Genomic DNA, 26,328 nt, shown 5'->3' with positions numbered 1-26,328 from the left:
CCAATTTAATAATTCATTCAATCATTTAAAATCATCATTTCATCCATTGGGTAATATTTAAATTCAATTCAAATACCGACATCACAAAACATTCAATTTATCTTACCCAAGTAAAAAATAGTAAGGAATATGTCGTGCCTAATTATTTTTATTGCATATTTAATTTACCATAATTACTAATATTTTATCTTTTTTTAAGCCCGATAGAACTTGAAATTGTAAAAAATAACACAAAAAATTAAATTGTAAACAAAATTTTTTTGTAAACTATAAATATAAAGTATACACTACATATTTTTTAATTGATTTTAATCATTTGCCAATAACAATAGATGGTAGAAAGCTTAGATGCAACTCTTATATTGCTTCTTCCGTGTTGCTTGTGTACCATCTTCTACATTATATATTCCTATATCATCTCCGCTATTTACTATAAAGGGAAATATGATAATTATTTGTACTAATGAATTGCAAAAAAGGAATGTAACACAGTAAAATACGCCAACATTTCATGCTTCTTGTATTATCACCCCTGTCACCCTAAAATTCATTTACCTAATAGAGTAAAATGATTTGTGTCATAAGGAAAGTCACAATTTTTTCTTTTTAAGTATCTTGTTTAGACATTGCACTTGAAAGAAAAAGCTACGACGTGGAATCGCAGATTTCAATGAAACTTATTTTGATGAAGTAGGTCCCAAAATATTATACCAGTATTGTTACCCATGCACCCAAAGGAAAGAAGAAACTTTTTATAATTGTTATATTATTTTTTCCTAATTTTGCTCTGCATAGATTTCAAAATATTATACACTAATACATTTTTTTTGTATGTTAAGAAAAAAAAATAGATCGTTGTTTGTGTACAATTTAAATTTACATGAAATCAAAAAGATCAAAAGATGCTTCCAATAATGTACGCATACATTATTTCTCTTCACTAAAATCCTTGAACAAAGATTGTTTTAAAAAAAAAAAATAATAGAAATTTTTCAGCTAGATATATTGCAGATAAACGTTGTTCCCTTAAACAGTCCTCCTATGATAATAATGGCTTAGTGAACCTAAAGGTTCGATACCGATGCCAACATACTGACGCACACATCTATTCAATTTTTTTTTTTTTCGTTGAAGACGTTAAGGAGAAATGCCTTACCCCTCCTCGGCAGCATTCTAAGCAGCACATAAGGAATACCATCCTCTCCAGATGCCCTGTTTCCCTTGGTGCGTCGCAGCGTCGACTAAAGCTGGTTGAAGGTAGAGAATATTGTATTCTCATTAGGAGATGGTGATGAGCTCGGTGGTGGTGAGAGAGCACTAGTCGTCCTCTCAGCATCCCTAGCGGCATTACTGGCAGCGAGAAGATCCGCTTGTTCCTCAGCCGTCAATAGGTCGTCGCCCGATGTGAGATGCACACTCTGCCTCTTGTTGACAAAGGTCCACACAGGTTTCCAAAACTGACGATGATCGTCATGCGTCCTTCGCAACTGGTCATGCCATAACATTGTTTTCCAATCCCGCATGAGGCTGGCAATCTGCCGTGTCATCGCATTGATGGCAGGTTTCAAACCAGAGTTCCTAGTCCGATTGAAGATATTGCAGAGATTGTTACGCTGACCAGTGTTGAAGCAATCCCCTCCCCCCCTACGCTTTGATTCACCCCTAGGAGTTTTACCAGTCTCTTCAGTGTTCCTTAACATTTTAGGGATCCGTTCGCTAAGTCCTCCAATCTTAGAAGTCTATCTTATTTTTATTATTATCTCATTATCTGAATTATACTTATCGTGTGCAGTTCCCTCAGTTTGGCGTTGTGTAACCTTCTAAATTCTCCGGTTAACTCATACTTTTAATATTTTACTTTCAGACGTTTTAATGCGCTAATCTTTCCTCAGTGTAATTGGCCACTTTTCGCGTACGCAGAGCGATCATTGTTTTGTAAATTCTAACTTAAATTTCTAGATATACGGCGTGAGCAAAGCAATTTTGAAATTGTTTTTTTATTTATTGATATTTACAACTGTATAAAAAATACAACAAGCAAATTTGAAGCAAGATCATAATGATATGATACTGCATGTAGAGAAACTACCCAGTAGTAGAACTCTAAAGAATTTTGAAATTGAAAAATAAAAATTATTTCCCGCCTTTAACCTCGCTTTTTGTTTCCTCATCGATTTTTTTTCTAGTTACTATTAAACCTAAATATTTAAACCTCTCTACTAGTTCAAATGTATTTCCTCCTATATCTATATCACCGAAATTGGTCGCTTTTCTACGACTAACCACGTATTTCGTATTATTTATATTTATTTCGAGACCTAGTTGCTTACTATATTTTATCAACGTAGTTGTGTTTATTTTTATTGTTTCCTCCCTATGCCAATACTTCCGGTGAATGAGAGGTTTTGTAGAAATACCGTCGATATACTTTTAGATTTTTTAAAAATAATATTAAGATTTATTACTTCATTATATTTGTTCTTATACTACATTTTGTGGAAGATCAGTTAATATTACAGTTAAATAATATTAGAAAAATATGTTTATAACAAATGTATACTTCTATACCATTATAAGCTTAACACCGCAATGACCAAAAAACTTATAAGATAATGTAATTAAAATAACCTTATAATTTTACAGAAGTTGAGTTATTTTATGATGTTCTTCATTATTTTATCGCCAAACTTTTGATCTATAATGAGGTAAAATTAAATTGTCATGTTAATGGTCAATCCTTATATTATTTCTTAATTTCAATAATTTTATAAAAAAAAAATACATTTTTAATTTTTCCAACGTTTACTTCGTATTATATTACTTATGTTAGCACACGAAGATAATAATTATAACGTATTTTAAGGCTAATACAACTAGCCTCATTTTGAGTTTTGATAGAAAATTTTTATGTTTAACTGTTCCTAAAATAAAAATATTTTCTCGAAAGGTGGGAAAAGTTTAGGTTTTTTCTTGAATAAAATGAACCTCCAATGGCGTGTATCTGAAGTAGTCCAATGCCTGGAATAATAAAACAAAGGGCTGAAAAAGAAGCTGTTTTAATGTAAGAATAAATTAATAATATAAGGAGTTGACCTCTATGTTTAATTCCGAAATTTGAAATGGAAGACGTTCTTCTTTCGTTATGGAGAGTTCTGAATTTCAGTAGAACTACTTTCGCAAAAAAAAAAAAAAAAGATTTTTCAAATCAGGTACTTTCTTGGCATTTGTCAAAGGAATATTTTAAGTTTAATATCATCGACTTATCCTTAGTTATAAAATATGCTCGGATCATAAGATGGACGGCCTTCAGAAATTCTTGACTTTTAAACCGCAATTTTTAAGTGGGTCATGGCTTTCTAAAAAAGCGAACTTATACATACGTCGGGTCCATTAAAGGTTTTTAACTGTGTAAATTCAAAAGAATATTTCTAAAATCCTAAGGTGATTCATTGATCAATTTGATTAGTGAAACAGTATGTGGTTATTTATTCAAAAAACGTAAAGGTGATGGTAGGAGAAAAAAGTTCCCTTCAATCCCATAAGGCACTTATTTAACACAAACCAAATTCACATACAAATTTTCGATACTCTTAACTCTATAGTGAAAACTGAGCAATCTACTAACGTAGGCCACCTTTTTTACGAGCCCTTCGGACATGGTTCCAATTCTATGGCGAACTCGAATTTCGTCAGACTGCGGGAGAGATTTTATAACGCAAGCATTAGAGAAGAAATGATAGTATTGAAAGTGGTGTGGCCCCTCTACATCCAAAGAGCCACTAAGGGATAGAACGACTACATAGTATAGGGTCTTTTTTTAAGCCCGATAGAACTTGAAATTGTAAAAAATAACACAAAAAATTAAATTGTAATCAAAATTTTTTTTTTACTCGAAAGATCAATACGTGACATTAACATTTGAAAATGATTTCGGGCATTTGGGCATCGCGGCTGTTCTTGACGAAGCGCATTCTGTAAAATTGTGTTCAGCGATGTGGCGCATTTTTGGCTTAACGGGTTTGTTAATAAGCAAAATTGCCGCATATGGTCGTGCGATTTGACACCTCTCGATTATTTCCTGTGGGGCTACGTGAAGTCACTGGTTTATGCTGATAAACCAGCAACAATTGACGCCTTGGAGGCCAGCATTGTTCGTGTTATTCGTGACATACGGCCAGCAGTGCTCGAAAAAGTGGCCCAAAATTGGACGTCCAGAATGCGCTTCGTCAAGAACAGCCGCGGTGCCCATATGCCCGAAATCATTTTCAAATGTTAATGTCACGTATTGATCTTTCGAATAAAAAAAAAAATGTTGATTACAATTTAATTTTTTGTGTTATTTTTTACAATTTCAAGTTCTATCGGGCTTAAAAAAACACCCTATACTTTAAGTGACTACCTATGTGTGTACCAGCTAGAGAAGGGACAGGCACCCGATAACATGATGGAATGGGCGGTCGCACCGGGACCATCGAGGTACTTTGCCGGGAGAGGATGAAATAGCTGGTAATGTTATGGGGTGTTGTAAATGTTGTGGGGCAAAGATGGGGACAGGATTTGCAGGGAGAAAAGTAGGATATATAGGTGCATATGATTTAATTGTCTGAGACATGATGTGTTAACTAAAAATTGGGACTGTAATAAACCGCAAAGTGGGAACTAATATGGGAGAAGAGCTGCAGAGGTATGAGGATCCATTCAGTGTGATCGTCATTAGATAACATAATATTGTTACAATAGAAAGCGTCATAGAACCTAGAAAGGGGATGACCGTCCATATTTAGCAGTTAAAACATCCGGAAATGACTACATAGAAACAGAAGTGTCCTCATATCGCCACCACTAAATCCGATTATACAAAATGTAAATTCGTATAATTATTATTCATTTTATAAGTGACACATCTAACTCATCAATTTTCATTTTGTTTTAGTATTTTGTATTTAGATGTATTTTATTATTAGTTTTATCGCTTTAAATTAATTCATATTGTACAGTTCAAGCTTATAAACCGTAGCCTCCCAGCTCCCAAATAATCAAAAGTGTAACTAATAAATATTTCATTTTATGTCTATCATTTCTGTATGTTATTTTAGCACCAAGAGATAGATGATTCCATCTCGTTTCTGAATAAATAATAATATAAAATATACTACTATGATTTCCAGAAATTTATTTTCAACCGAAAAAATATTTATCCTTTAGTTAAATATCAAATTTGTTCATATTTTCTATTTATCCATTTTTGTTACTGCTAAAAATAAGTTATGGTTACTTATCTTAAATAAATAAAACAACTGATACTTAATAAGAAGCCATTTTGATAATTGGCACTGAATGGTCAGATGAGTATAAGACATGATATTAAAGATCATTGAATTGTAAACTGATTTTCGAAGTATAATCAAAATTTTTGAATCCGTTTTCGACAAAATTTATAATATTAAATGTTAAGCCTCTTGAGATTTAAAAAAAAAAAATGTTTATATGACATCGCAGCCCTATTTGATTTTAGTTTCGTTCGACTTATTTGTTTTGGACTATGCTGTCCACTACAGTCAAACATACAGAAAGATTAATTTGTGGGATATAGTCATTGAAATCAGAAAACCTTACGAAAAATAAATAAGTAAAAATAAATTGTAACTTCTTTCTCTTTTTTACACGTGTGAACTATTTATAAGAACTTTACCACAACTGAAAAACACAGTTTAAGGCTCGCCTCCTTACCTCAGTTGAAATCAAATTAAAATTAATTGTGCTATATTTTAAATTCCAGCACCATTTTGTAAAACGTACAAGTCAAGACTAATTGCCATCTCCTGAGTCAGGCACATTGGGCATCATGTAAAATTTATTTTGTTAATCGCTATTTAAGTATATCTTAATAGAAGCCTCTACAAGACCAAGCAGAGGATTGGTAAAGGAGACATGGGAAATTATGTTATTCAACAATAAGTGTTTAGTATGATTTAAAATCAATACAATAGATATTTAATTAATATATAAAAAAAAAATTGTTTATTTTAAATTTCCTATATTTTATTCGACTAATTTTTTTTATTCACTTATGCCTTTTATTTTTAAGTAACATACTTTTTAAATATAATTTTAATTCCAATTTAATAATTCATTCAATCATTTAAAATCATCATTTCATCCATTGGGTAATATTTAAATTCAATTCAAATACCGACATCACAAAACATTCACTTTATCTTACCCAAGTAAAAAATAGTAAGGAATATGTCGTGCCTAATTATTTTTATTGCATATTTAATTTACCATAATTACTAATATTTTATGTATTTTTTTAAAATGTTTAATGCCCCTTAGGAAGGGAAGAATGCTAGAGATTAGTTTTTCCCTTCCTACTCTGTTTCATCCTGCGTAACTATATCTCGTCTTGTACTTGAACTAACTTTCGCTAGAGCCGGAGGTATGGTTGCTTTCTCAATGTTTAACCAAGGACACGCTTCAGATACTGAATAAAATGTACATCGCTGTTACTTCCATTAACTAAAAATTAAAATTAGACATTGGCATTTATAAGCCATTTGTTTTAATGTATTAAAATTATTAGTAAAACACGCAAAGTACTAAAATCAACGGCACTAAAAAATATATATTTTTATGCATAAAAAAATGTGGGAAGCTTAATTATGACCAGTTTCAAAAAAATAGAACTAAGCTTAAAAATTAAGCCTAGGAACATTTTTTTTTTTTTGCAATTTTTTTCTTACAAATGTGTTAAAATGACTTGTCAGTAAAATCTTTTGACCAGAGTCCCTAATTTTTTATACAAACTTTTTATATATACATTTTCTTTTTTAAAGTTTCTTCAATTTGGCTTGTTTAGCGAGTTACATTCCCTTTAAATAAGTTTTATGATTTGTCAAACATCTAACAACAGTCTTGTTTATTGATTTATTTTCTCAGAATAATTTTTTGTTTTGTCGTCAAAAGACTGAGATGTTCATAAAATTATAATTACTTGTTAGCGTTGTAACTGCTTTAAATTTTTTCAACCTTGAAGAAAACGATGCATTTACTTACTTATGAAGTTTTAATAATTTTTACTACTTCTAAAAAAAAGAAGCAAGAATTCCACTATTGAAGGTAGCATTATTTTATTTATTTTTTATTTAAATGAACTTACGATGGAAATCTAAAATTCCATCTCTAATGTTACGTTTTGGTTTTAATTTTTTTTTTCAGACGAGGGAGGTCTGAAAAGTTTCCGACCTAACAAAAATACAAGACGTTTTTTCTGATTTTTTAATTTTTCAACAGTGTCCTTGTCTTTCTACACACTTCTCCCAGCGATGCTCCGATTTCTGTAACCCGTTCAAAAAGTACTAGGCGTTTTTCTCTGGAAAATAATTGTTCACGTAGGTGATTGCTTCTTCATTTGACGAAAATCTCTGTCCTACAAGCGCAATTTTTAGATGAGGGGACAAAAGGAAGTCGCTTAGGGCTAGATCTGGTGAGTAAGGCGGATGGTCAAGCAGTTCAAACAGTAATTCGTGGATTCTCCCCATGGCAACCGCTGAGGTGTGAGCCGGTGCTCTGCCTTGGTGAAACAGGATTTTCTTTTTCTGCAAATGTGGCCGTTTTTCCGCAAGTTCTGCCTTCAACTTGTCAAGTAATGATGTGTAGTATGCTCCTATAATGGTTTTTACTTTTTGAAGACAGTCGATTAAAATAACTCCATGACTATCCAAAAAAACAGTCGCTATCACTTTTCCAGCCGAGAAAACAGTTTTTGCATTTTTACGTTTATACTTTGCAGTCTACTTTTTGGACTGTATTTTTGTTTTGGGCATATAATGGTGTACCCAAGTTTCATCTACAGTAATTAATCGGCGCCGAAACTCGGATTCATTGCGCCTAAACTGCGCCAACAGAGCGTTGGAAATGTTCAGTCGAACATATTTTTGGTCTAACTTAAGCAAAAGCGGCACCCAACGTGCTAATATCTTTCTCATATCTAAATGTTGATTTAATATGTAATAAACACGTTCTTTTGACATGTTCATAACCTCTGCTCTCACTTTAATTCAGCGATCATCGAGAACCGTTTGGTGAACTTTGGCGATGTTGTTGTCGGTAGTTTCAGTTTTTGGACGCCTCGAACGTTCATCGTCTCCCAAGCTCTTAAGGCCACGTTTAAATTCTGTTTCCCAAAATTTCACAGTGGAAAATGATGGTACAGAGTCCCCAAACACATAATCGAAGTCATCTTTGATTAGCGTAAGCGTATTACCTTTCAAAAACAAATATTTAATGACAGCTCGATACTCGATTTTGTCCATTTTCACAAAATCACTCACATCAACTCACCCAAACGACTGTTACATAAGCAATGCGCGTCAAAAATGGCTGAAACTTTGGTGGGTGACTGTCAACAGATGAACAACGAAATTCACTTGCTTTTATTTACGAGTGCTGTCGTCTTCACGTCGTGGTCGGAAACTTTTCAGACTATCCTCGTATGAGTTTATAATCGAATTTACAAAATAAAATTTGGCTATTACCACCACATGACTCTAATTCTTTAAGATATTTGATCAGCTGTGTATGAAAGCAATAATTTGCAATCACATAACAATTCGGGCTCTAACCCAACATTGATTATTGGTCACTACTATTCCATACATGGTACAAAAAAAATATGTCTTGCAAGAGCATATTGTTTACCTGTTTTTTTTTCCCCAAGAAAAATCTATACTAATGGTGTGTTGAATATGCGATTGCCATGTATAAATTTGCTGTAAATTGATAGAAATTTTAATGATATTTCACATTTTTTATTTCATATGTTTCATTTTCTTAACAACTGAATGATCCAGATCCTCCTAGTCCTAGTGCTTCTGTATCGAATAGAACACACTAGTTCACCCTGAAACCGGTTTGAAAGGAACATCTACGGGCCCCTTCTTAGAAACATTTGTGGTATTTCATCTATTTAGCAGTTCAGCAATGTTTCTTTGGTTTCGTTTTTGTTTCTAGCATTGATGTTTTGGATTTAACATTGCCAACATGACTCATCGTTTCAGATTTTCAAACTCATTTTTCTTAATTTAAAATTTGGACATAGCTTGTTGAGATATTCAAACAATATTCATACTGAGAAGAAAAGTTGGAAACCTATGTTATTTTAAAAATTTATCTTCAATTACAGCGGAAAACATGATATTTTTCATTTATGATAGAGCATTTTGACTTTATCTTCTTTTAATTTAAATTTTCGAGGTACTAAAAAGTACTAAATAAATTACGAAAGTCTAAATTAAACATGTTCTTCCAAGGTTATTTCATTGGCCGACTGACAAGGCGGAAGGTCTCGAACTGAAATATGTAAATTGAAAACAGCATTAGAATGTGAATCAGTAATAAAATGGTTCAGTTATAACTTGGTGTTCTATACTTGAGTCCTTACTGCAGATTATGTCGTAATGAAGGTTCTGAAACAATAGACTGCAATTTTCGAAGAACTATTATCTGGTATTTTCACAATAATTATTGTTGATTACATGAGAACGGATGGTGTCTATTCATGGGACCACTGTTTCCTATTATTAAAGGGTTTGTACTTGTTTTCAATGAGTGTTAGCTGACCATGACTTTTAAAATATAATATAATGAATAATAAACATTATCGAAAACATACATCTGTAAAATAAAATCATATACATATCATGTTTTATTTTCTTAATTCACATTTGCTTATATTACATGTATAGAGTTGTTTTAATATCTACATTAAAATCATTCTGTATAAATTGAAATTTACAACTCTTTACATGTAATACAAGTAAATGTGAATTATGAAAACATAACATGATAATCGTTTGTGAGAGAATTACCCATTAGTAGAACCTCGTTAAAAAATAAATATTAATTATATTTCGAACTTATTAAAGGTCAACGTTCAAAGCCAGTAAGCATTTACGAATAAATATTATGGAATACTTCACAACAAACAAATTATTACACTATGTGTTATTACCTATTTATTATTTAAATTAATTATTTCATCAGGAAACTGCACGTCGATTTCGACTATTACAGCACTTACTAGACAAATGGTCTAAACAACACATTACAAAAGACTGATCTACATGACTGTAATAAGGCCAATCTGGACATATGGAGTTGAGCTTTGGGGCTCCACTAAACCTTCGAATTCCTCTCGTATTCAATCCTTACAATCCAAAATCTTTCGTAAAATCCTCAATGCTCCTTACTTTGTCACAAATAAAATCATACATAAAGACCTTAATGTTCCCTATGTAACCGATCTAGCCCGAACCAGATATCACTCCTACCATTATAAACTCTCTAACCACTCAAACCCCCTAGTTTCTAATCTTGCATCCTCTTCCATTCCTGCCAATCCTCTAAGGCGCCTGAAAAGAAGATGGCCACGAGGCTAGCTAATGTAAAATGTCATTAGAGTGCTAACAATGAGTAATTTATCTACACGCCTGTAACTCTCCAATTTAACTTAGATCAGATTTACTAAATGTATTATAATGTACAGTTGTAAATAGCAATAAATAAAAAAAAAAATTATTTATCAGAAAAGTAAATAACTAATGATAAAAAATTGTATTGGAACCATTATACCAACCCTACAGAGAAATTTGAAAAATTAGCAGATCGCAGTGTAGAGTTCCGAGGATCATCGTTGGGGTGTGATCTATGACTTCGGTTGCGAATCCCTTATAGCTAGGGGATTCCTTTCACACGAAATTCCTTTATTTTCTGCATTCATATCAGTGTTGGGCAAAACGTAGTTAGAATCAATTTTGATTACGATTACTTTAGTTCAACTTGTATTTACAGACCATTATACAATTTAGAGTGGTTTATCTAGTAGTTTGAATTACTAATAAAAAATGTAATTTCATTTCCCAGTTTCAAAATACAGTAATTTGAAAGTAATCGTAATGTTGTAATTGGCTAAATGATAACCTGAAAATGCATATTTTTAAAAATATGTTACCATAGCAAGTAGATTCTATACTGGCCGAATTTATAAGTTTATGTGTATATTTTGGGAATTAATTTCATTTTAATAGTTAATATATATTATTTGCCATAAAATGTATATTTTTTGTTATAAGCTATTATAGTTTTCTATTCTTCATAGCTACCATCTTTCTGGAATATTTATTCTAAATAAAAAAAGTTAAACGGCTTTAAAATTGTCAGGGTTTTATGTACACCTCTGGAGCAGCATGGCGCAACAATGTATTGATAAACGAGTTTTTTATTTACTGCGCTAAAGGTTTAGTAAAAAAGCATCTGAGCCGAAAATTCCACATAACAAATTAATAGACAAACAATTACAAGTTGATTCACCTATTCATGAGATAATATTTTTATTTTATTTTTTCATATCATTTCCAAAACATATTTTTTACTTTTTTTTCCAGTAATGATCAATATTTAGGCGTATGAAACCTCATACCGGCAAGGATTTCGAAGCGAATTACGAACAGCAATAACATGTTCCGAGGATCATCAAATAAAATAAAGGGGGTTCATATAAAATCCACGGGTGGTATTTTTTTCATTGTTTTTTATATTCTACATCTTTTCAAGTGGAAAAAATCGGAAGAGAGGTGTTCGAGTTTTCATTATTGAAAATAATAAACTTAATTTATGTCTCAAAATGGAAGATGTTCAAATAGACAGACACAAAATAAGATCTTCGATTCATACAATCATCTATATTTGTAATTTTAACATGTATTTTTTAAATATATTAATTACAATTGTAAAGAGAAATATCAACTAATAACTTCCATTTATTAAAAGAGTTTATATAAGAGGTCTCTGAGCCAAGGCAATTAAGGATTAGCAGAATGGTTTAAGGTCAAGTATATGCACTAAGATATGTGGGGCAAGATATTTCTTCTATGTCAAGGTAGGGTTTATGCTGCCGAGGATAACTTGTTTTATTGCAAACAGTAATTTCGTGGTTGAGGGCAGTTGTTTAGCTGTAATTAAGATGCCATTTTTAATTGTTTCTGAGACTTAATGGAACATCTTTTTCGACACGTCAGAGGATTTCGTATATAACTTTAAAGAGTGATTTTGCTGCTATTTTTGTTTTAATATAAAATTTCAATATTATTTTGCCTGATTCAATAACTTTCAGTTTGGACCCTAAGCCCAACAATAAACAGTATTTGAGGTAGCACACAAATTAAACACGGGCCAAATATAATTCCAACGATAGCAACTATTGGATATGTCCCTTAGAACCCTCGTCATGGGATACATATCATTCCAGCTCTTTCGTTCTTTCCCGGGCATTACTCTCTGCTAACACTGCTAAATATACCAGGGTACCAGACAGATCCTGTTCTTATATCTGATCCATATAGCAAAGGAAGGGCACCTGTTAAGTGTTTGTACACTTAGGTATATATTAATATTGTTATATATATATTTACAATAAAGGAGGTAAGAAAAAAAAAATTAAATCCTGTTCTTATTAGTACAGTAAACTAGTTATTTCATATTACAAATAAAATAGGATTGACTTAAAAAACCTGATATTCACGAAAATTCCAATTGAACTAATAAACTTATTTTATTCATGTGGCAAATATATCAATACACGTTTATTATTCATTGGTACATTTTCTAAGTATAAGAATAAACTGCAGCTTAATATACGTATGTCTAATTTATCAATATGTAAAATTTATATTTAATATTAACAATTTATATATTCCGTTATGTGGGGTTGTTAATAAATATTTTCAGTTATCTGAATAAATTCAAGATCTTTCTAGACATGGGTACATTTACTGAGCTCAAAACATTAATTTATTAAACATAAACGACATTGATTTAGTTAATTATTTTTTTTTTAAATTGAGATTTAGTAGGATTAGGTCGGCACGAATCTCTTTACCTTATATACCTCAAATAATAAATCTGGCTATGTTTGGGTTTTGCTGCATTTTAGAGTGTATAATGAAATGAACGTTTGATGTCAATTAATTTATTTTGTCAAAATTAAACATATACGAATACAATATTGTTTTTATTGTTTGGTTACATAAATAGAACCCATATTTGCGATAAGGATCCATACTGATTTTTTTTTTTTATAACGTTGTGTAAGCTATATTAATAAGTTTCTTCATTTTACAATAAAAGTTATGGTTCTTCTGTATCTAGTGAGAGGAACACTGTGTCATGGGTGTAAGTTCAAACATGAAAATTCTAGAAAAAAATGATATCTTGGTTGTTTATTGGCTAAGTGGAGTCAGTTATTATTACTTTTCATCCAATTTTTAGTTCATTGCAATGATATTCAAAATATCATATTTTGATAATTCCAGTCGGAATGTTTTTTATATATACCGCAATAAAATATAAATTTAAATATTTTTAAATTTGTCATGATATGAGTACAGTACGACCAAGTAAGTACAAAATAAGAACAATGTGATGAAATTTTTTTTTCGTGTTCTTCTAAAAAGACAAGATTAATAAATTTACACATATTACTGGGATATTTTTTAAGTCTTCAGTTTTTAATGAATTTTTTTCCGAACCCTCTAGAACAGAAAATAAAACATGAATTAATAAATTGCAACACGTAATTGTGACATAAATAAAATTAAATACAACCTTTTTCTACCGTTGGTGCTTGAAGATACACAGTGAAATACTTATCTGAGTTTTTTATGAGTCCATTTTTTTTTTTTTCGATCCCTCTAAAACAGAAACGAAACACGTATTAGTGAATGCCTTACTGTGAAAAAAAGGAATAAATCGTGTTGGGTATTACCTTTTACTACCTTTGATATTTTAAGTTTACCTGTAATGTTTATTTATTACATGTGAAATATCCATTCTAAATGGTACTATTTTTAAAATCCAGAGGTGTGGGACCTTCCCGTGTTGAAACTATGAGTCCATTCTGTGAGTACTCGGCTTAAATATTAGGAGGTTCTCTGAGAGTTATCACATCAAAACCTCAGATAAGTATTTCACTGTGTACCTTCAAGTACCAACGGTAGAAAATGGTTGTATTTAATTTGATTTATGTCACAGTTACGTAATGTAATTTAATATTTCATGTTTTATTTTCTGTTTTTGAGAGATCGGAAAAAAAATCCTTAAAAACCGAGGACAGTACAACATATTGTACAAATTGTTCTTCATTTTAATTTTTTCTAGAGCAGGATCAGGTATCCAACAATAACGAGCAGAGCGCTCTGTTGTACAATGAAGGAAACGATTTCTTCAAGAAGTTCCTATTAGTAGTCATAGAGTGCGACTTTTATAATACCGTAGTGGGTTGCTATAAATTTAATTCACTTTTATTTCTGTTTCCTTCACTTTTATTTCTGTTTTTCACTTTTATTTCTGTTATTCACTTTTATTTCTGTTTTAGAGGGTTCGGAAAAAAAAAAAATTAAATATTACTTTTGAATTCTATAAATTGTACACTAATATACGGCGGTTAATGGAATGTTTTCTGATTTTTTGTAAATACCTAACGCACTACAGGTGGTTTAGAGAAATATCATTGAAATCACTGAAAGTAAGTGCTTTGTTGGCTGAATTTTAGACGAACCTTAAATGACAGACAAAATGAATGCATTGCATTAATCTACTTGTATGTCTAAGACCTATTTGTAGTTGGGTTGTATTAAAGAAATTTTTCTTTGGTCACATTTTTATTCACTTCATATCCGATTCCTAGTTTAAGCTGTAATGTAGTTCAATATAATTGTCCAGTATAAATTGTTTAAAATTAGGCTGTACCTAGAAGTAAGTTTAAATTATTTTTTTAAAATGGATTATTGTGTAAAAATGATATAAAAATACGATAGTCAAATATTTATCTTTCTCTGGAGGTATATCCCTTATTCCTAGTATATCATATTTTTATAAAGTATATTGCCAATAATTTCTAAAGAGTTACAACTAGCTTAATTTTAATCATATCTTATAAACAATTATTTAGAGAATTTAATTTGACAAATATTATTAAAACACCTATTTTTAGGAAAATAATCATTATAAATTACTTTATGGTTTATTTAACAATCTTTTAACTGAGCCCTAATTGATCTTCTTAACGTTCAATATTTCCCTCTTTTTTTCCACACAAGAAAGTAACATTTTATGATTTTATTTTAGCAAATATCATTGAAACTGCTACACTTACAGAGATTTTCATTATTAGCTACACTTTGATTTATTTAACTCGCTGAAAATTGAGCCCCAATAGACATCTATTCGTCAAATAGTTCCGGGGATATTGAACATTTATCAAAATATGACTCATTTTTAATGTATACTGCAAAATACTAAAGTCGTATAAAAATATTTATGAGCTGCCCTATAGAAATAACAGTACTTTAAATTAATTACATTACAAATTAAAGAAATAAAATGGCTAGTTATTAGGAATGAACTTGTTTAGAAAAAAATTTTGGGGTTTGAAAAAGTATGTTTCGGAAAAATTTTTAATTCTACTAGAGTTGAATTTGAAACTTGTTAAATGTACCATAATGTAGTTGATGATGATTATTTTTCTGTAAAAAGCTGTTATCGTGTTTTTTGGCAAAATATTATTCTCATTATGGGGAAAACAATTGTGTTTGAATAATTTAACGTAGAGAGCTCATACATAAGTCAATTTAATCTACTTTAAAAACGGATTTGAAGCTTCTTCTTTTTTTTCGTTTATAAATAGTTTTCAAAAAATTTAGTACTGTATGAATAATTTGCGAAAATATTATTTTTTTAATTAATAAAATAAAATTTTAATATTGTGCTCTTTAAATAGTTCAATACTTATTTTTCAAAGACATTTATTGGTCCCGTTGTTTACAGCAGCTCATAAAAAAACCATAAAGTGCAAGTTAGCACCTGAAAAAATAATGTATTATACAAAAGACGTAATTTTGAAGAGTGTTCAAAATCAAAAACACAAAAAAGTCGAAACTTTTAACGAATAAACGTTTTACTTCTAGAAATAAGTAACTCAATAACAATTACAAATAGGAAATGCAGTAAGTTTGAATGGGTCTCCAGATAAAATCTACAGCACTACATCCTGGAACTCGAGTAAAAATAGATATACTTTAAAATCTATGACGAATCGTATCTTCATGCACAAGCTTATTGTATGGCAAAATTTGTGGTATTTAATCTTGTAAATTTTACTTATTTACATACTTAATCTACTAATAATATTTTATGAGTAATTGACTGTAAACCTAAAAATATACGGAGCCATTTTGAAAAATTTGCCATATTGTGTCTACAAATCTCTCGGGAGTAACAATCTAATTTCCACCGTCTTATGCAAACAGTCTTACATTCGAATCCTTTGAAAAAAATAATTTTACAATAACTTCTAGGTTACATTCAATTTTACTGGCCTATAAGTAAATTCTTTTAAAAACTGCTCTACTCCAGACTAGTAAAAGTTATTAAGATACGCCCTATGTATGGGGTATCAAGACTGGTTCCATCCTATTATTTTTGGTCTCGTGATATTCTTCAGAGCATCAGATCTTTATCTAATTTTATGTCACTTCAGTGATTGGGATCATAACTATAATTTTTCATCTCCACTAGGACGCAAATATGTCTATTTTATTAAACAAACTGTTCAGCTTATAAACATTAACTTATAAATAAATAAATCCGTTTTGAAACTTCTGATTTCCATGTTGAAGATTGAAGTTTTATTCCGAGTTTAGTTGGTCTACATTTGAAGAAAAAAAAATTGTATTTTGCCAAAAAAAAAATATATTAATCTAAATTAGAAATCTTGAAAAATTATTTCTCCAATTAAAGACCGAGTGACGAGGCATCTCATTTTTTCGTGATTGTTTATAACACTAGTGAAACATTTTTTGGTAGCACTAGGTCGAAACATATCAAAAACTTTTCAGGGGGTTCTTACCAATACTCCCTAGGAACCGAGAAATATTATTTGAAATAATTATACGGAAATGAGTATTCCAACTTTTCTCTGCTTATATTTAATGATTATTATATACCAAATCCAGTTGTTTTTTGTGCAAAATTAGAACAAATGATTTTTGATCGTATAAAGTGACTTTTATCGGGTTAAAAATTACAACCAAAACAAGCTTCTTGTGGAGCAGGCCGACAATTAATTTTTTGGAAAAATCAAGTCAGATTGGTTTTTAGCGTTTTTTGAAATCCTTAATTTTCATATGAAACAAACAGAAATTTCTAGACTTGAATTTTTGAAGGGAATTAAAACCCCATGTCCGGTATTAAAAAAAAAGTATAACATACCATATTTGTATCCAAATCTAACATTATCGCAACTGTCGTAAGGCTAAATTTCCAATTTTCCTACCCATATCAATAAATTTTATATTGCATGCCTTTATTAGGAAAACTTAAATAAATAATAAAATTCTCAAACATTTTATTTTACATCTCCGGTTCTAATCTCTTTACTTAGGTCTTGTTTGTACCATTTCATGTAGTTTAGACGACCATTCTCAAGTTTCATGTTGATTGATGGAGTCATTAGATGTAGGCTAAAAATTTTTGATTTTTTTATTCTAAGTATTTTTTTTTTTAGGATTGTAATACGTTTTTGAAATTTATTTATATATTTTTTTTTTCTATAAGTGAGTGAGGTATTTTTAAAAATATTTTTGTTATTCAAAATGGAGAAAGATAAAATGGAATTGGACAGAAATACATCCTGCGAAAATTCCGCATTTTCAGAAATAAGTAAATTTTACTCCAATATTTAAAAAGACGAACGCTTTAAAAGCGGCACCGAAACACTACGCCTTCCCGGGTGCGCGGGAAACTCACCTAATAAGAAAAAGAATAAATCGACCAAAGCTAAGTAGCCAGTTGAAAAAAAATAAATACTTACTTCGAATCCTTCGGTAAGGAAATAGGAAATTTAATCGGATAGACGAATTCCCGATGTTTTTGCAGGGTAAACCAGCACCAAAGAACACTATAAAACTCTCATAAATTATTTCACCTCAAATAAATACAATTTTCATTGCTACCAACTTCACGATGAAAAAGCATAAAGAGTGGTCTTAAGAGCTCTTCATTCAACTAACCCCACCAGTAAAAAAAGTGGCCTAGAAAAAATAAGACATAACGTGAGAAATATATATCAAGTATTGCAGCCTACTAAAAAATTCCTATGGCCATTATTCTTATAGACTTGAAGCCTGCACGAAATAATAGTAAAATATTTCAAGTCACAAGACTGGTATATTCAACTGTACGATTTGAGCAGCCCTAGCGGAAATCTATAATAGTTCATACATTTCTATTTGGGGCATACAATGAGCCACTGCCACTACCAAGCCCGGTAACGCATTTGATGCCTACCAGAAATCACGAGACGAATCCGGCTAAATGTGAACTTTATGTGAAAGACAACCCAGCGTGTTACTGAGGATGCGATGTCCATGAAAACTTACACAGGTGGAGGACCTATAATAGGGCATTAATAAACCTAGATGAAAAGAATCGCATCCAAGTACCTCCTGAAGTTGAGAGCTTCGTAACTTTTCAAAATTGCAGAAACATGAGACTCGACTAGCAACAACGTCTGTTTCAACCACCTCAAACCATCATCGCATGGAATCCAAAAGACTTAACCAAATTTTGAAATTACACGTGACCAAAAGTTTCAACGTTAGGCATCTCATTGCTATCCCCAGACTTCTCATCCTCCAACTCAAACTCCTCGTCCGGTTATTCCTCCCCATCATCTATTCTTAAAATTAAATAGCCACTGGAGCATCCACACCCAGCTCCTTCTTATTCTACTGTTCAAGCAAACATCCCATTCCTGTGGGAATTACCTGTGAGAATACGTCCAGTACCTCATACCTCTCCGACGGGTTCTCCCAACACCCAGAGCTTCAAGTCATACAAACTATTCCGCCCCTAATCCACATTCCAACTACATTCTAACTGATATAACCAATATCCTATGATCCTTCCTGTTGGATTTTCAAGAGACTTTAAAGTCGCTCACAGGAAGAGTGCACGAATTAACCTTAACCAACAAATAGGTATTGCCTTGTTGATTGACACTCACTTTACTCAACGGTCACATTTCTACATACGCGGCAACATTACTTATAGATCAGACCACTCAGAGAACACTTCACACGCCAGATCTTACGTCCTTTCCCATCAATACTTATTCCATTCCCTAGTTTCTTCCACTACAACAGACGCTACCAACCTCAAAAATCGTTTTAACTGGTCCTTTCCGTTTTAAATTATCAGCTGCAAATTGAAAATCCTCTAGAAATGTTATTATATAAATCGTATAATTCTCCACATGTTTGTATCCATGCCATTTTATAACTAACAGCAAATTAACTGGCTGTATATATTTCAATACAGTTTTAAATATCATAAATAAATTATATAAAAAAAATTAATGAAGTCAGATTCATTTTTATCGTCCTCTTTTAAACAAAAAACTCTTTAACACGAGTTTTCAAAGCTATTAAAAAATATTATTCCTGGTCGGTGTATAGAAAATAAATATGGTAGATACCAATTATATGGTTGTATAGTTTCAAAAATTCGGACCAATTAACGTTTCCAAGTGAGCGATATAAATTATTCTTCGTTTGTGTTCAAGTTTAGTAGTCCAATAATCATCCGAAAATAAATGTTCAACGTTTTAACTAATATGATATCTTCAGGAACAAATTTTTTTTTAGTTGGGCATTCTAGTACATGGTGATAGATTCAAACTTAATAGTTGGAGGAGGTTGTAAAATATATTATTTTATATTTATAACCTTTTGGATTATATATTTTTGAAGGGAGTGAACTGGCAGAAAACGTGAAGCCAAAAAGGCGGGCCTTTCAGGGGCGTGACAGAAGAGTAGGGGAAGAGCACGAGCCAGTCACTGGCTGCCTCCTGTTTCAGGTTATATTATAGTGGTGGACATTCCTATTAATCTCAACATAAACCTTTCTTTCGTGGGCGTGGCCTTTCTGGTTTCACTTTTACTTTGAAGGAGAGTAGTACTCCTCTGGTAATAAACTTTATCAAAGGTTTTGAGATTCTTTTGTAACTTCCTCTACCCAGTAAATTTAAATCTATCAGTAAATACTGGTATGTGAAACTAAAAATATTTTGTTCCCGTAGACGGCGTATTAGCCGAAACGTAGAGAATTTTGTTAATTGATTGGGATTGGTGAAAAAATCTTGCCTCTAAATTTTAAGGAATTTATGTTTACCTTAAATAAATTTCATATATAAGCTGTTAAATATGTTTTCAGGACATATATAAGTTGTAAGAACTAATGCACTAATTCTGAATAGTTAATTATTAAAACATTTATTTGTATTTTAACAGAGTTTCTAAAGATATATTTTCGGTTATTTTGATTTTATTAATAGTTTCTCATTTTTTTTTTCCTTTACGATAGATTAACTCAAATCACTTGAAATAATCTTGACTAGTTTACATAGAAGGGCAACGTTTTGCACGTTTAAGTTAACTACACCGATCCCAATCGCTCCCTTGAAATTCTCATCTGAAGAATTATCTGCCTCGTCCTGTACCAGTCGTACCAATATACTCGTAGTAGAGGAGCCCGATGGATAAAATCCTTCTCTTAGAACATCCGTCTGCAAATGACATTTTTATTTTTATTTATTTATTGACATTTACAACTGTATATAAAATACAACAAGCAAATTTGAAGTAAGATCATAATGAGATACAGCATGCAGAGAAACTACCTGGTAGTAGAACTCTAAAAACATTTTACAATATAAGATCACGAGGCCATATTCTTTTCATGCGCCTCAGAGGATTGCCAGGAATGGAAGAGGAAGCAAGTTTAGAAACTAGTGGATTTGGGCGGTTAGGGAGTTTATAATGGAAGGAGCTATTAATTTTAAAAATTAGTTTCAATCACACATAACGCGGAAACGCATTTCTGTCCGTTATAAAACTTTTACTTTTACTTTAAAAAGTAATAAATTAGGTTTTATTTATTTACATATAATCCTAAGTGGTGAATCCTAGCAGAAATATTTGCCATAACAAATTAAACTGTTTTCAATTTTGCATCGAATGAGTGCCATAGCGATATGGTTATGGCTTATTATGGTCGTAAACTACTACTTCACGTTGTTACTTGGCCTTAAAAACTTGTCTGTTTAAGTTCATATACAACTGGAACACATGGTTTACGACAGTACTACTTTCCTAAAATATTACATTATTATATACATTAAACGCATAATTATATTTATTAATTTGTTGAAAATACAAATGTTTGAAAAAAAAATTGTTTTTTTTGTTTATGATGCTAAATTTATTGCTGTTTAATTTTTTACACCATAACATAGCTAAGGGTACACCGTTTAGAAATTATTAGTGGAAACAAAAATCTATTCGTTACTTCATTAAAATAATTAGCTTATTAGTACGAGTTTTAGAACCACCAGAAATGCGTATTCGTTTTATTTTTTATAGAAACTAGTTTTAAAATTATTTGCAAATGCATGAGCTGAATTTTATTCATCGGGCTGCAGTATATTTTTTAAGGACCGACCTTCTAATATGAACACGTGCTATTCAAAACAGTGCTAATGAAGTCCATGGGCGAGATTTTAGCATTCTCCCATTCCAAATGGAATATGCAATTCATTGTTTAGTTGTTTGATTACTTGTTTTTATTTAAATTTAAACAGAAAATCAAGCCTTAGAGGCTATCAATTTCGCAAAGTACTCGTGTTTTGCAGTTACCAGTTTCATGTTTTCTGTAGCGACCAGTTATGTTGTTTCTACTGAAAATATTTATATTTTTGACCATTAAGATAAATGAACTGACGTTAATACTATCTCACTTTCATCCCCCAGAGCAAATGTTCTTGTCTTTACGGCTAGTTCCTTCATCATTCACCTGGTTGAAAACCAGTGTGGAAATTATACACACAAAATATAAACACACACAGTTAAACGTTTTTCATTATACGTATGGTCAGAACTTTATCAGTAGTACGTTAAAAGATTTTATGTGACCTGGTATTTGGGGTCAAAACTGGTGTTAAGCCACCTCAAATCGACTCTGTCTCTTTGTAGGAATGTTTACTTAAAACAAACAAAAGAAACGCTGGCTTGGATCGAAACATTTATTTGTAAAGTAAATACAAACAAAACCATAAATTAAATTAAAAATATGGAACCAAATTAAAAAAAATCCTTCTTTAAAAAAAAATCAAATTGTTATTTACAATTTTTTTTACGAATTGATGAACTCCGATGGGTAGGAGTCCTGAAGTCCCTTCCGAAAAGGTCGGAGACGACGTGCTGTATATCCGTAACCGTAAATCATGAATAACCGTAAGCACTATGACTTTTAACGAGTTGTGCGTAAAAGGTACAGAACATCGAACAAAGGCTGAGAACAAAATCATGTTAATACTTCATCATTTTTGAGAGATTTATTTATTTGAGGCGGCATCATCATGAAAGGTAGGTACTTGAGTCTCCTCTTATATTTTTCGTCAATTGGGCCTGGTACATACTATATATTGTGTAATGTTGTGAGTTGTGAGAATTGAAATGTTCTTAACTGATAGTTTTAAGTACGCTAGATATCTCATATCATAATATATCTAGGATATCTCATCTCAATAAAGTTTATAGCAGAGCTGATGTAAGCTAGGCTCTGTTTCAGGTCTTTTATCAGTATTCTTAATTTCTTAAGTAAATTTTATAGCTAATTGTTGTTTCAAATCTTTTTTATGAGAAGAAAATAATAATAAAAACGATTCTGTAAACTTTGAAAATGAGAGCTATTTCGTTTATAAAATTTTATAATTTATATTATGCCTCGTATACTAAGTTAAACTACTGTATTCAATAATATTACATAATAATTAAGTAAAACATTATAAATATGAACTATGATGTATTGAAATTGTATTTATTTTTCAGTAATGGTTTTTTTGACATCACTTCACATCACAACCTAAATCAGTTTACGCAAAGCAACGTTGCTAGTCAAAAAGTATTATGGATGTTAGGTAAGTTTTTGATTTTTTTTTTTTTTTCCATAAAGTCCCAATAACCAAGTTTCGTAAAATAATCTGGGTATGTGAACAGGCTGCGTAAAAAATATTTTAATGAGTGTAAACATATTTTTCAAATGAAATATGAGAGCAGTAGAAGAAAAAAGTGTAAGAACAGTAAATTTTATTGTTGTTTAAAACCTCTTCCTGCAAAAGGTATGCTAACAGTTTTTACTACAAAAAAAATTGAGATGATTAGTATTAGTTATTTTGTATTTTATTGGGTTAGTAATTTTGAAATATACTAGTTATTACTATCTGTGTTTTCATTGCTTTATCTATTTTATTTTTTTTATCTTTTCTATCACTTTTGATTATACCATTCTATTTCAATACTAAATTTCATACGTTTGTGAAGTATGAATATACAACCACTGCTAAAGATATTATTCACTTGGCCATGTTGTCAATATCAAGATTCTTTAAAAGTCTGGATGCCCCTTATCTTTGCATAACTTGTAATAAATAAATGTTTGTAAATAAAATTTATATATTAATTTAAAAAAAACAAAAAGTTCATTTAGTAATAACAGCCACAAAAATGATGAAATCCAATAGAAAAATATGGTTTATCATTTAATAAAAAATAAGGCTATGGAATCTCTAGAGTGGTTTTTATGATCACATTCTTATAAGACAATGGATGATAAATTAATGACATATTTATTTTATGTATTCATACATTTAAATTTATATTCGTAAATATAAATAATTTTGATACTTTCGTAATAAAGAATAAATAATACCCCAACTACTTACTGTAACTTATGATGTGGGTCAAGTACCATTCTTATGTGTCCACCCTCTCCCAACACGTTCCCTCTTCAGACAATAGCTGTAACCACTTACAGTCAACGCGTGGTACTTGGTTAGTAAGCATGGGACAGAACCTCACCAAATGGTATAGGTGAGTCTCTGATCTTTGTTAAAAAAAAAAAAATTAAATGCAGCTCTCAGTTTTATTTTGAATACCAATTTTAAAGGACACTGGTTATTCTGCAATTATTTTTGGGTATGGTTTATGTACCCTTTTTTATAGAAGATACTATACTTTATCTTATATTACACTTTTATTCTATAGGTATTGCTTAGACTAAATTATCGGCTACATTAATTAGATGAAGGTAATCTGCTAAAAGGTATCTATGAGTATTAAGTTTTAATTTGTATAGTTAAGGTTCAAATAACTGATTATAAAAGAAATCGCTCTTTCGTTAATTTTTTTACCATTTTTAAGGACCGTTCATTCTTTCATACTATAATAGTAGTATCAATGAAACTTCAGAAGCTGGTGTGGAATAGTTTGGAGTCATGAACTCCAATTGTTTAAGGAAAAACATTGAGTTCGTAATTTTACCTGAAAAATTTTGAAAAAAAAGTAAATAATGTAAGGAACTTGCTGCTGTTTAAATTAATTTTTTTCTCATACCCTTTTTATTCATTTAACAAATACAAATATACATATACAATACAAATATATACATACATACTGGCAAATACAATTTTTTTTTAATTTAGTATTGATATTGAAAAAAAAAAGAAACTGTTTTCACGTGAAGAATTTAAAAAAATCTCTTAAATATATTACGCTGGTATAAATATTAAGCTTGAAAAAATGATGCGAAATTTAAAATATTGATTGTAAAGAAAATAATAATAGAATTTAACCAGGATGACAAGGCGTTTAAGTGGTGGGCAAGTATGTACCAATAGTCATTGGTCAGTCGAAAACAACAAATTGTCCGGGAAACACAACTGTATGTAATAAAAAATTAATTAATTACTTAAAATTCTATTTAAAAAATAATGATGAATAATTGGGAAATAATAATAATTTACTATTAAAGGTAAAAGTAAATTATAAAAAAAAGAAAATGAATAAACAAAATCGTTTTTAGAAAATGAAAATAATGTAGAAGATTATTAAAATCATGAAAAGAATATTAAAGAAAGGAATAAAACAATAGATTAAATGAGGTAAGAAAAAAAAAGTTTAAAGTGGATATGAAATAATTGAGTCTAGAGTCTGTTTTAATATATAAGCAATAATTATGCTAATAAAATATTTTAGATATGAAGTAATAAAGTAATTTCACAACGTTAAACTAGTAAAGTATAGTGTCTAATATAAAATATACTACAAAAAGTTATGAAGAAATAAATTATACACTGGTAAAAAAAAAAAAGAGAGATAAAATTATATCAAATTATAATAAAATTACAGCAAATAGCCAAGAAAACGAATTATGGTGAAACAATTCCACCAGATCTAATTTTAGGATGTGATCTAAAAGATATAAAAGAGTATGATGAGTTTTTATCAAATTCCTTGAAATCATTTTCAAACAGAAAAGTTTTATGTTTTTTATTTTCTTTTTAACATTTCTTATGTATGCTTGATAGTAATTGGGATTCACAAAAATTGAAATTCTTAAATTTTTCAAAATCTAAAGTAATTCCTTTCTGATCTTCTATTGGCTGGGCTATATTGGAAGTACTCTCAGAAAAATGAATGAATCGTAAACTGTAATGAAAAGGTGTTTTTTTTTTTTTTTTTAAAAGAGTTGATTTTTGGTATTGTATTTTCGTGTTGTTTTTATAATAAAATTCTTGAATTCAAAGCTCCAATTAAATTAATCGATCATTTTCAAATTGTAATCCTGAAAAACATATCTGCTTAATACCAAAGTAATTATGTAAATAAAATTAAACAAAAAGCGTCATTAAGACTCCATTACCTGTTTTACTGACATACATAATATGTTTATACCGTTTATTACTTTCAATAAATAACCAAATAAATGAAGAAAATATATTTGAGCTATGAATCTGTCATGCTATAGGAATCGCCACTACAACAGTATAAACTATTTCTTCTTCCTTTTTGACCGCACCATACTCTATACGTATTCTTTCATGTTTCCTGACTGATTGTTTCGTCTTTCTGTAGTCGGAGTTAATGAATAGTTAAGATTATATTCAAAACAATAAATAAATACAAGTAAGTGTACACACAAGATGATAGTTCCTGTCACAGAAGATTTGTTCTTCCGTTGTTGAGTAATCGTTAATTAGACAAGATAATTATAAAATATTACCATTCAATGACTCCAATCATTTAGTAATGGATCTTTAGCGAATTGAACTTTCTAGAAATCATGACTCAGGGAATATTAACGATAAACACGAAA

General features: G+C 30.5%; 1 protein-coding gene across 1 annotated transcript in view; it reads left to right on the top strand.

The window, feature by feature from the left end:
• LOC106686817 (alpha-tocopherol transfer protein) overlaps positions 1-26,328 on the top strand; it is a 191,309-nt gene that overhangs the window by 6,018 nt on the left and 158,963 nt on the right. The window contains exon 2 of the mRNA XM_014430364.2: positions 23,004-23,092. Within this exon, the coding sequence (XP_014285850.1) occupies positions 23,082-23,092 (11 nt within the window). The 5' untranslated portion in view covers positions 23,004-23,081. The remainder of the gene's footprint in view (positions 1-23,003; positions 23,093-26,328) is intronic.

Source organism: Halyomorpha halys, unplaced genomic scaffold, assembly GCF_000696795.3.
Source record: "Halyomorpha halys isolate HHAL.00 unplaced genomic scaffold, Hhal_1.1 Scaffold881.1, whole genome shotgun sequence".
In the NCBI taxonomy this organism is placed as follows: domain Eukaryota; kingdom Metazoa; phylum Arthropoda; class Insecta; order Hemiptera; family Pentatomidae; genus Halyomorpha; species Halyomorpha halys.
The sequence above is the reverse complement of the archived record's forward strand: the minus strand, read 5'-3'. Positions and strand labels throughout refer to the sequence as shown.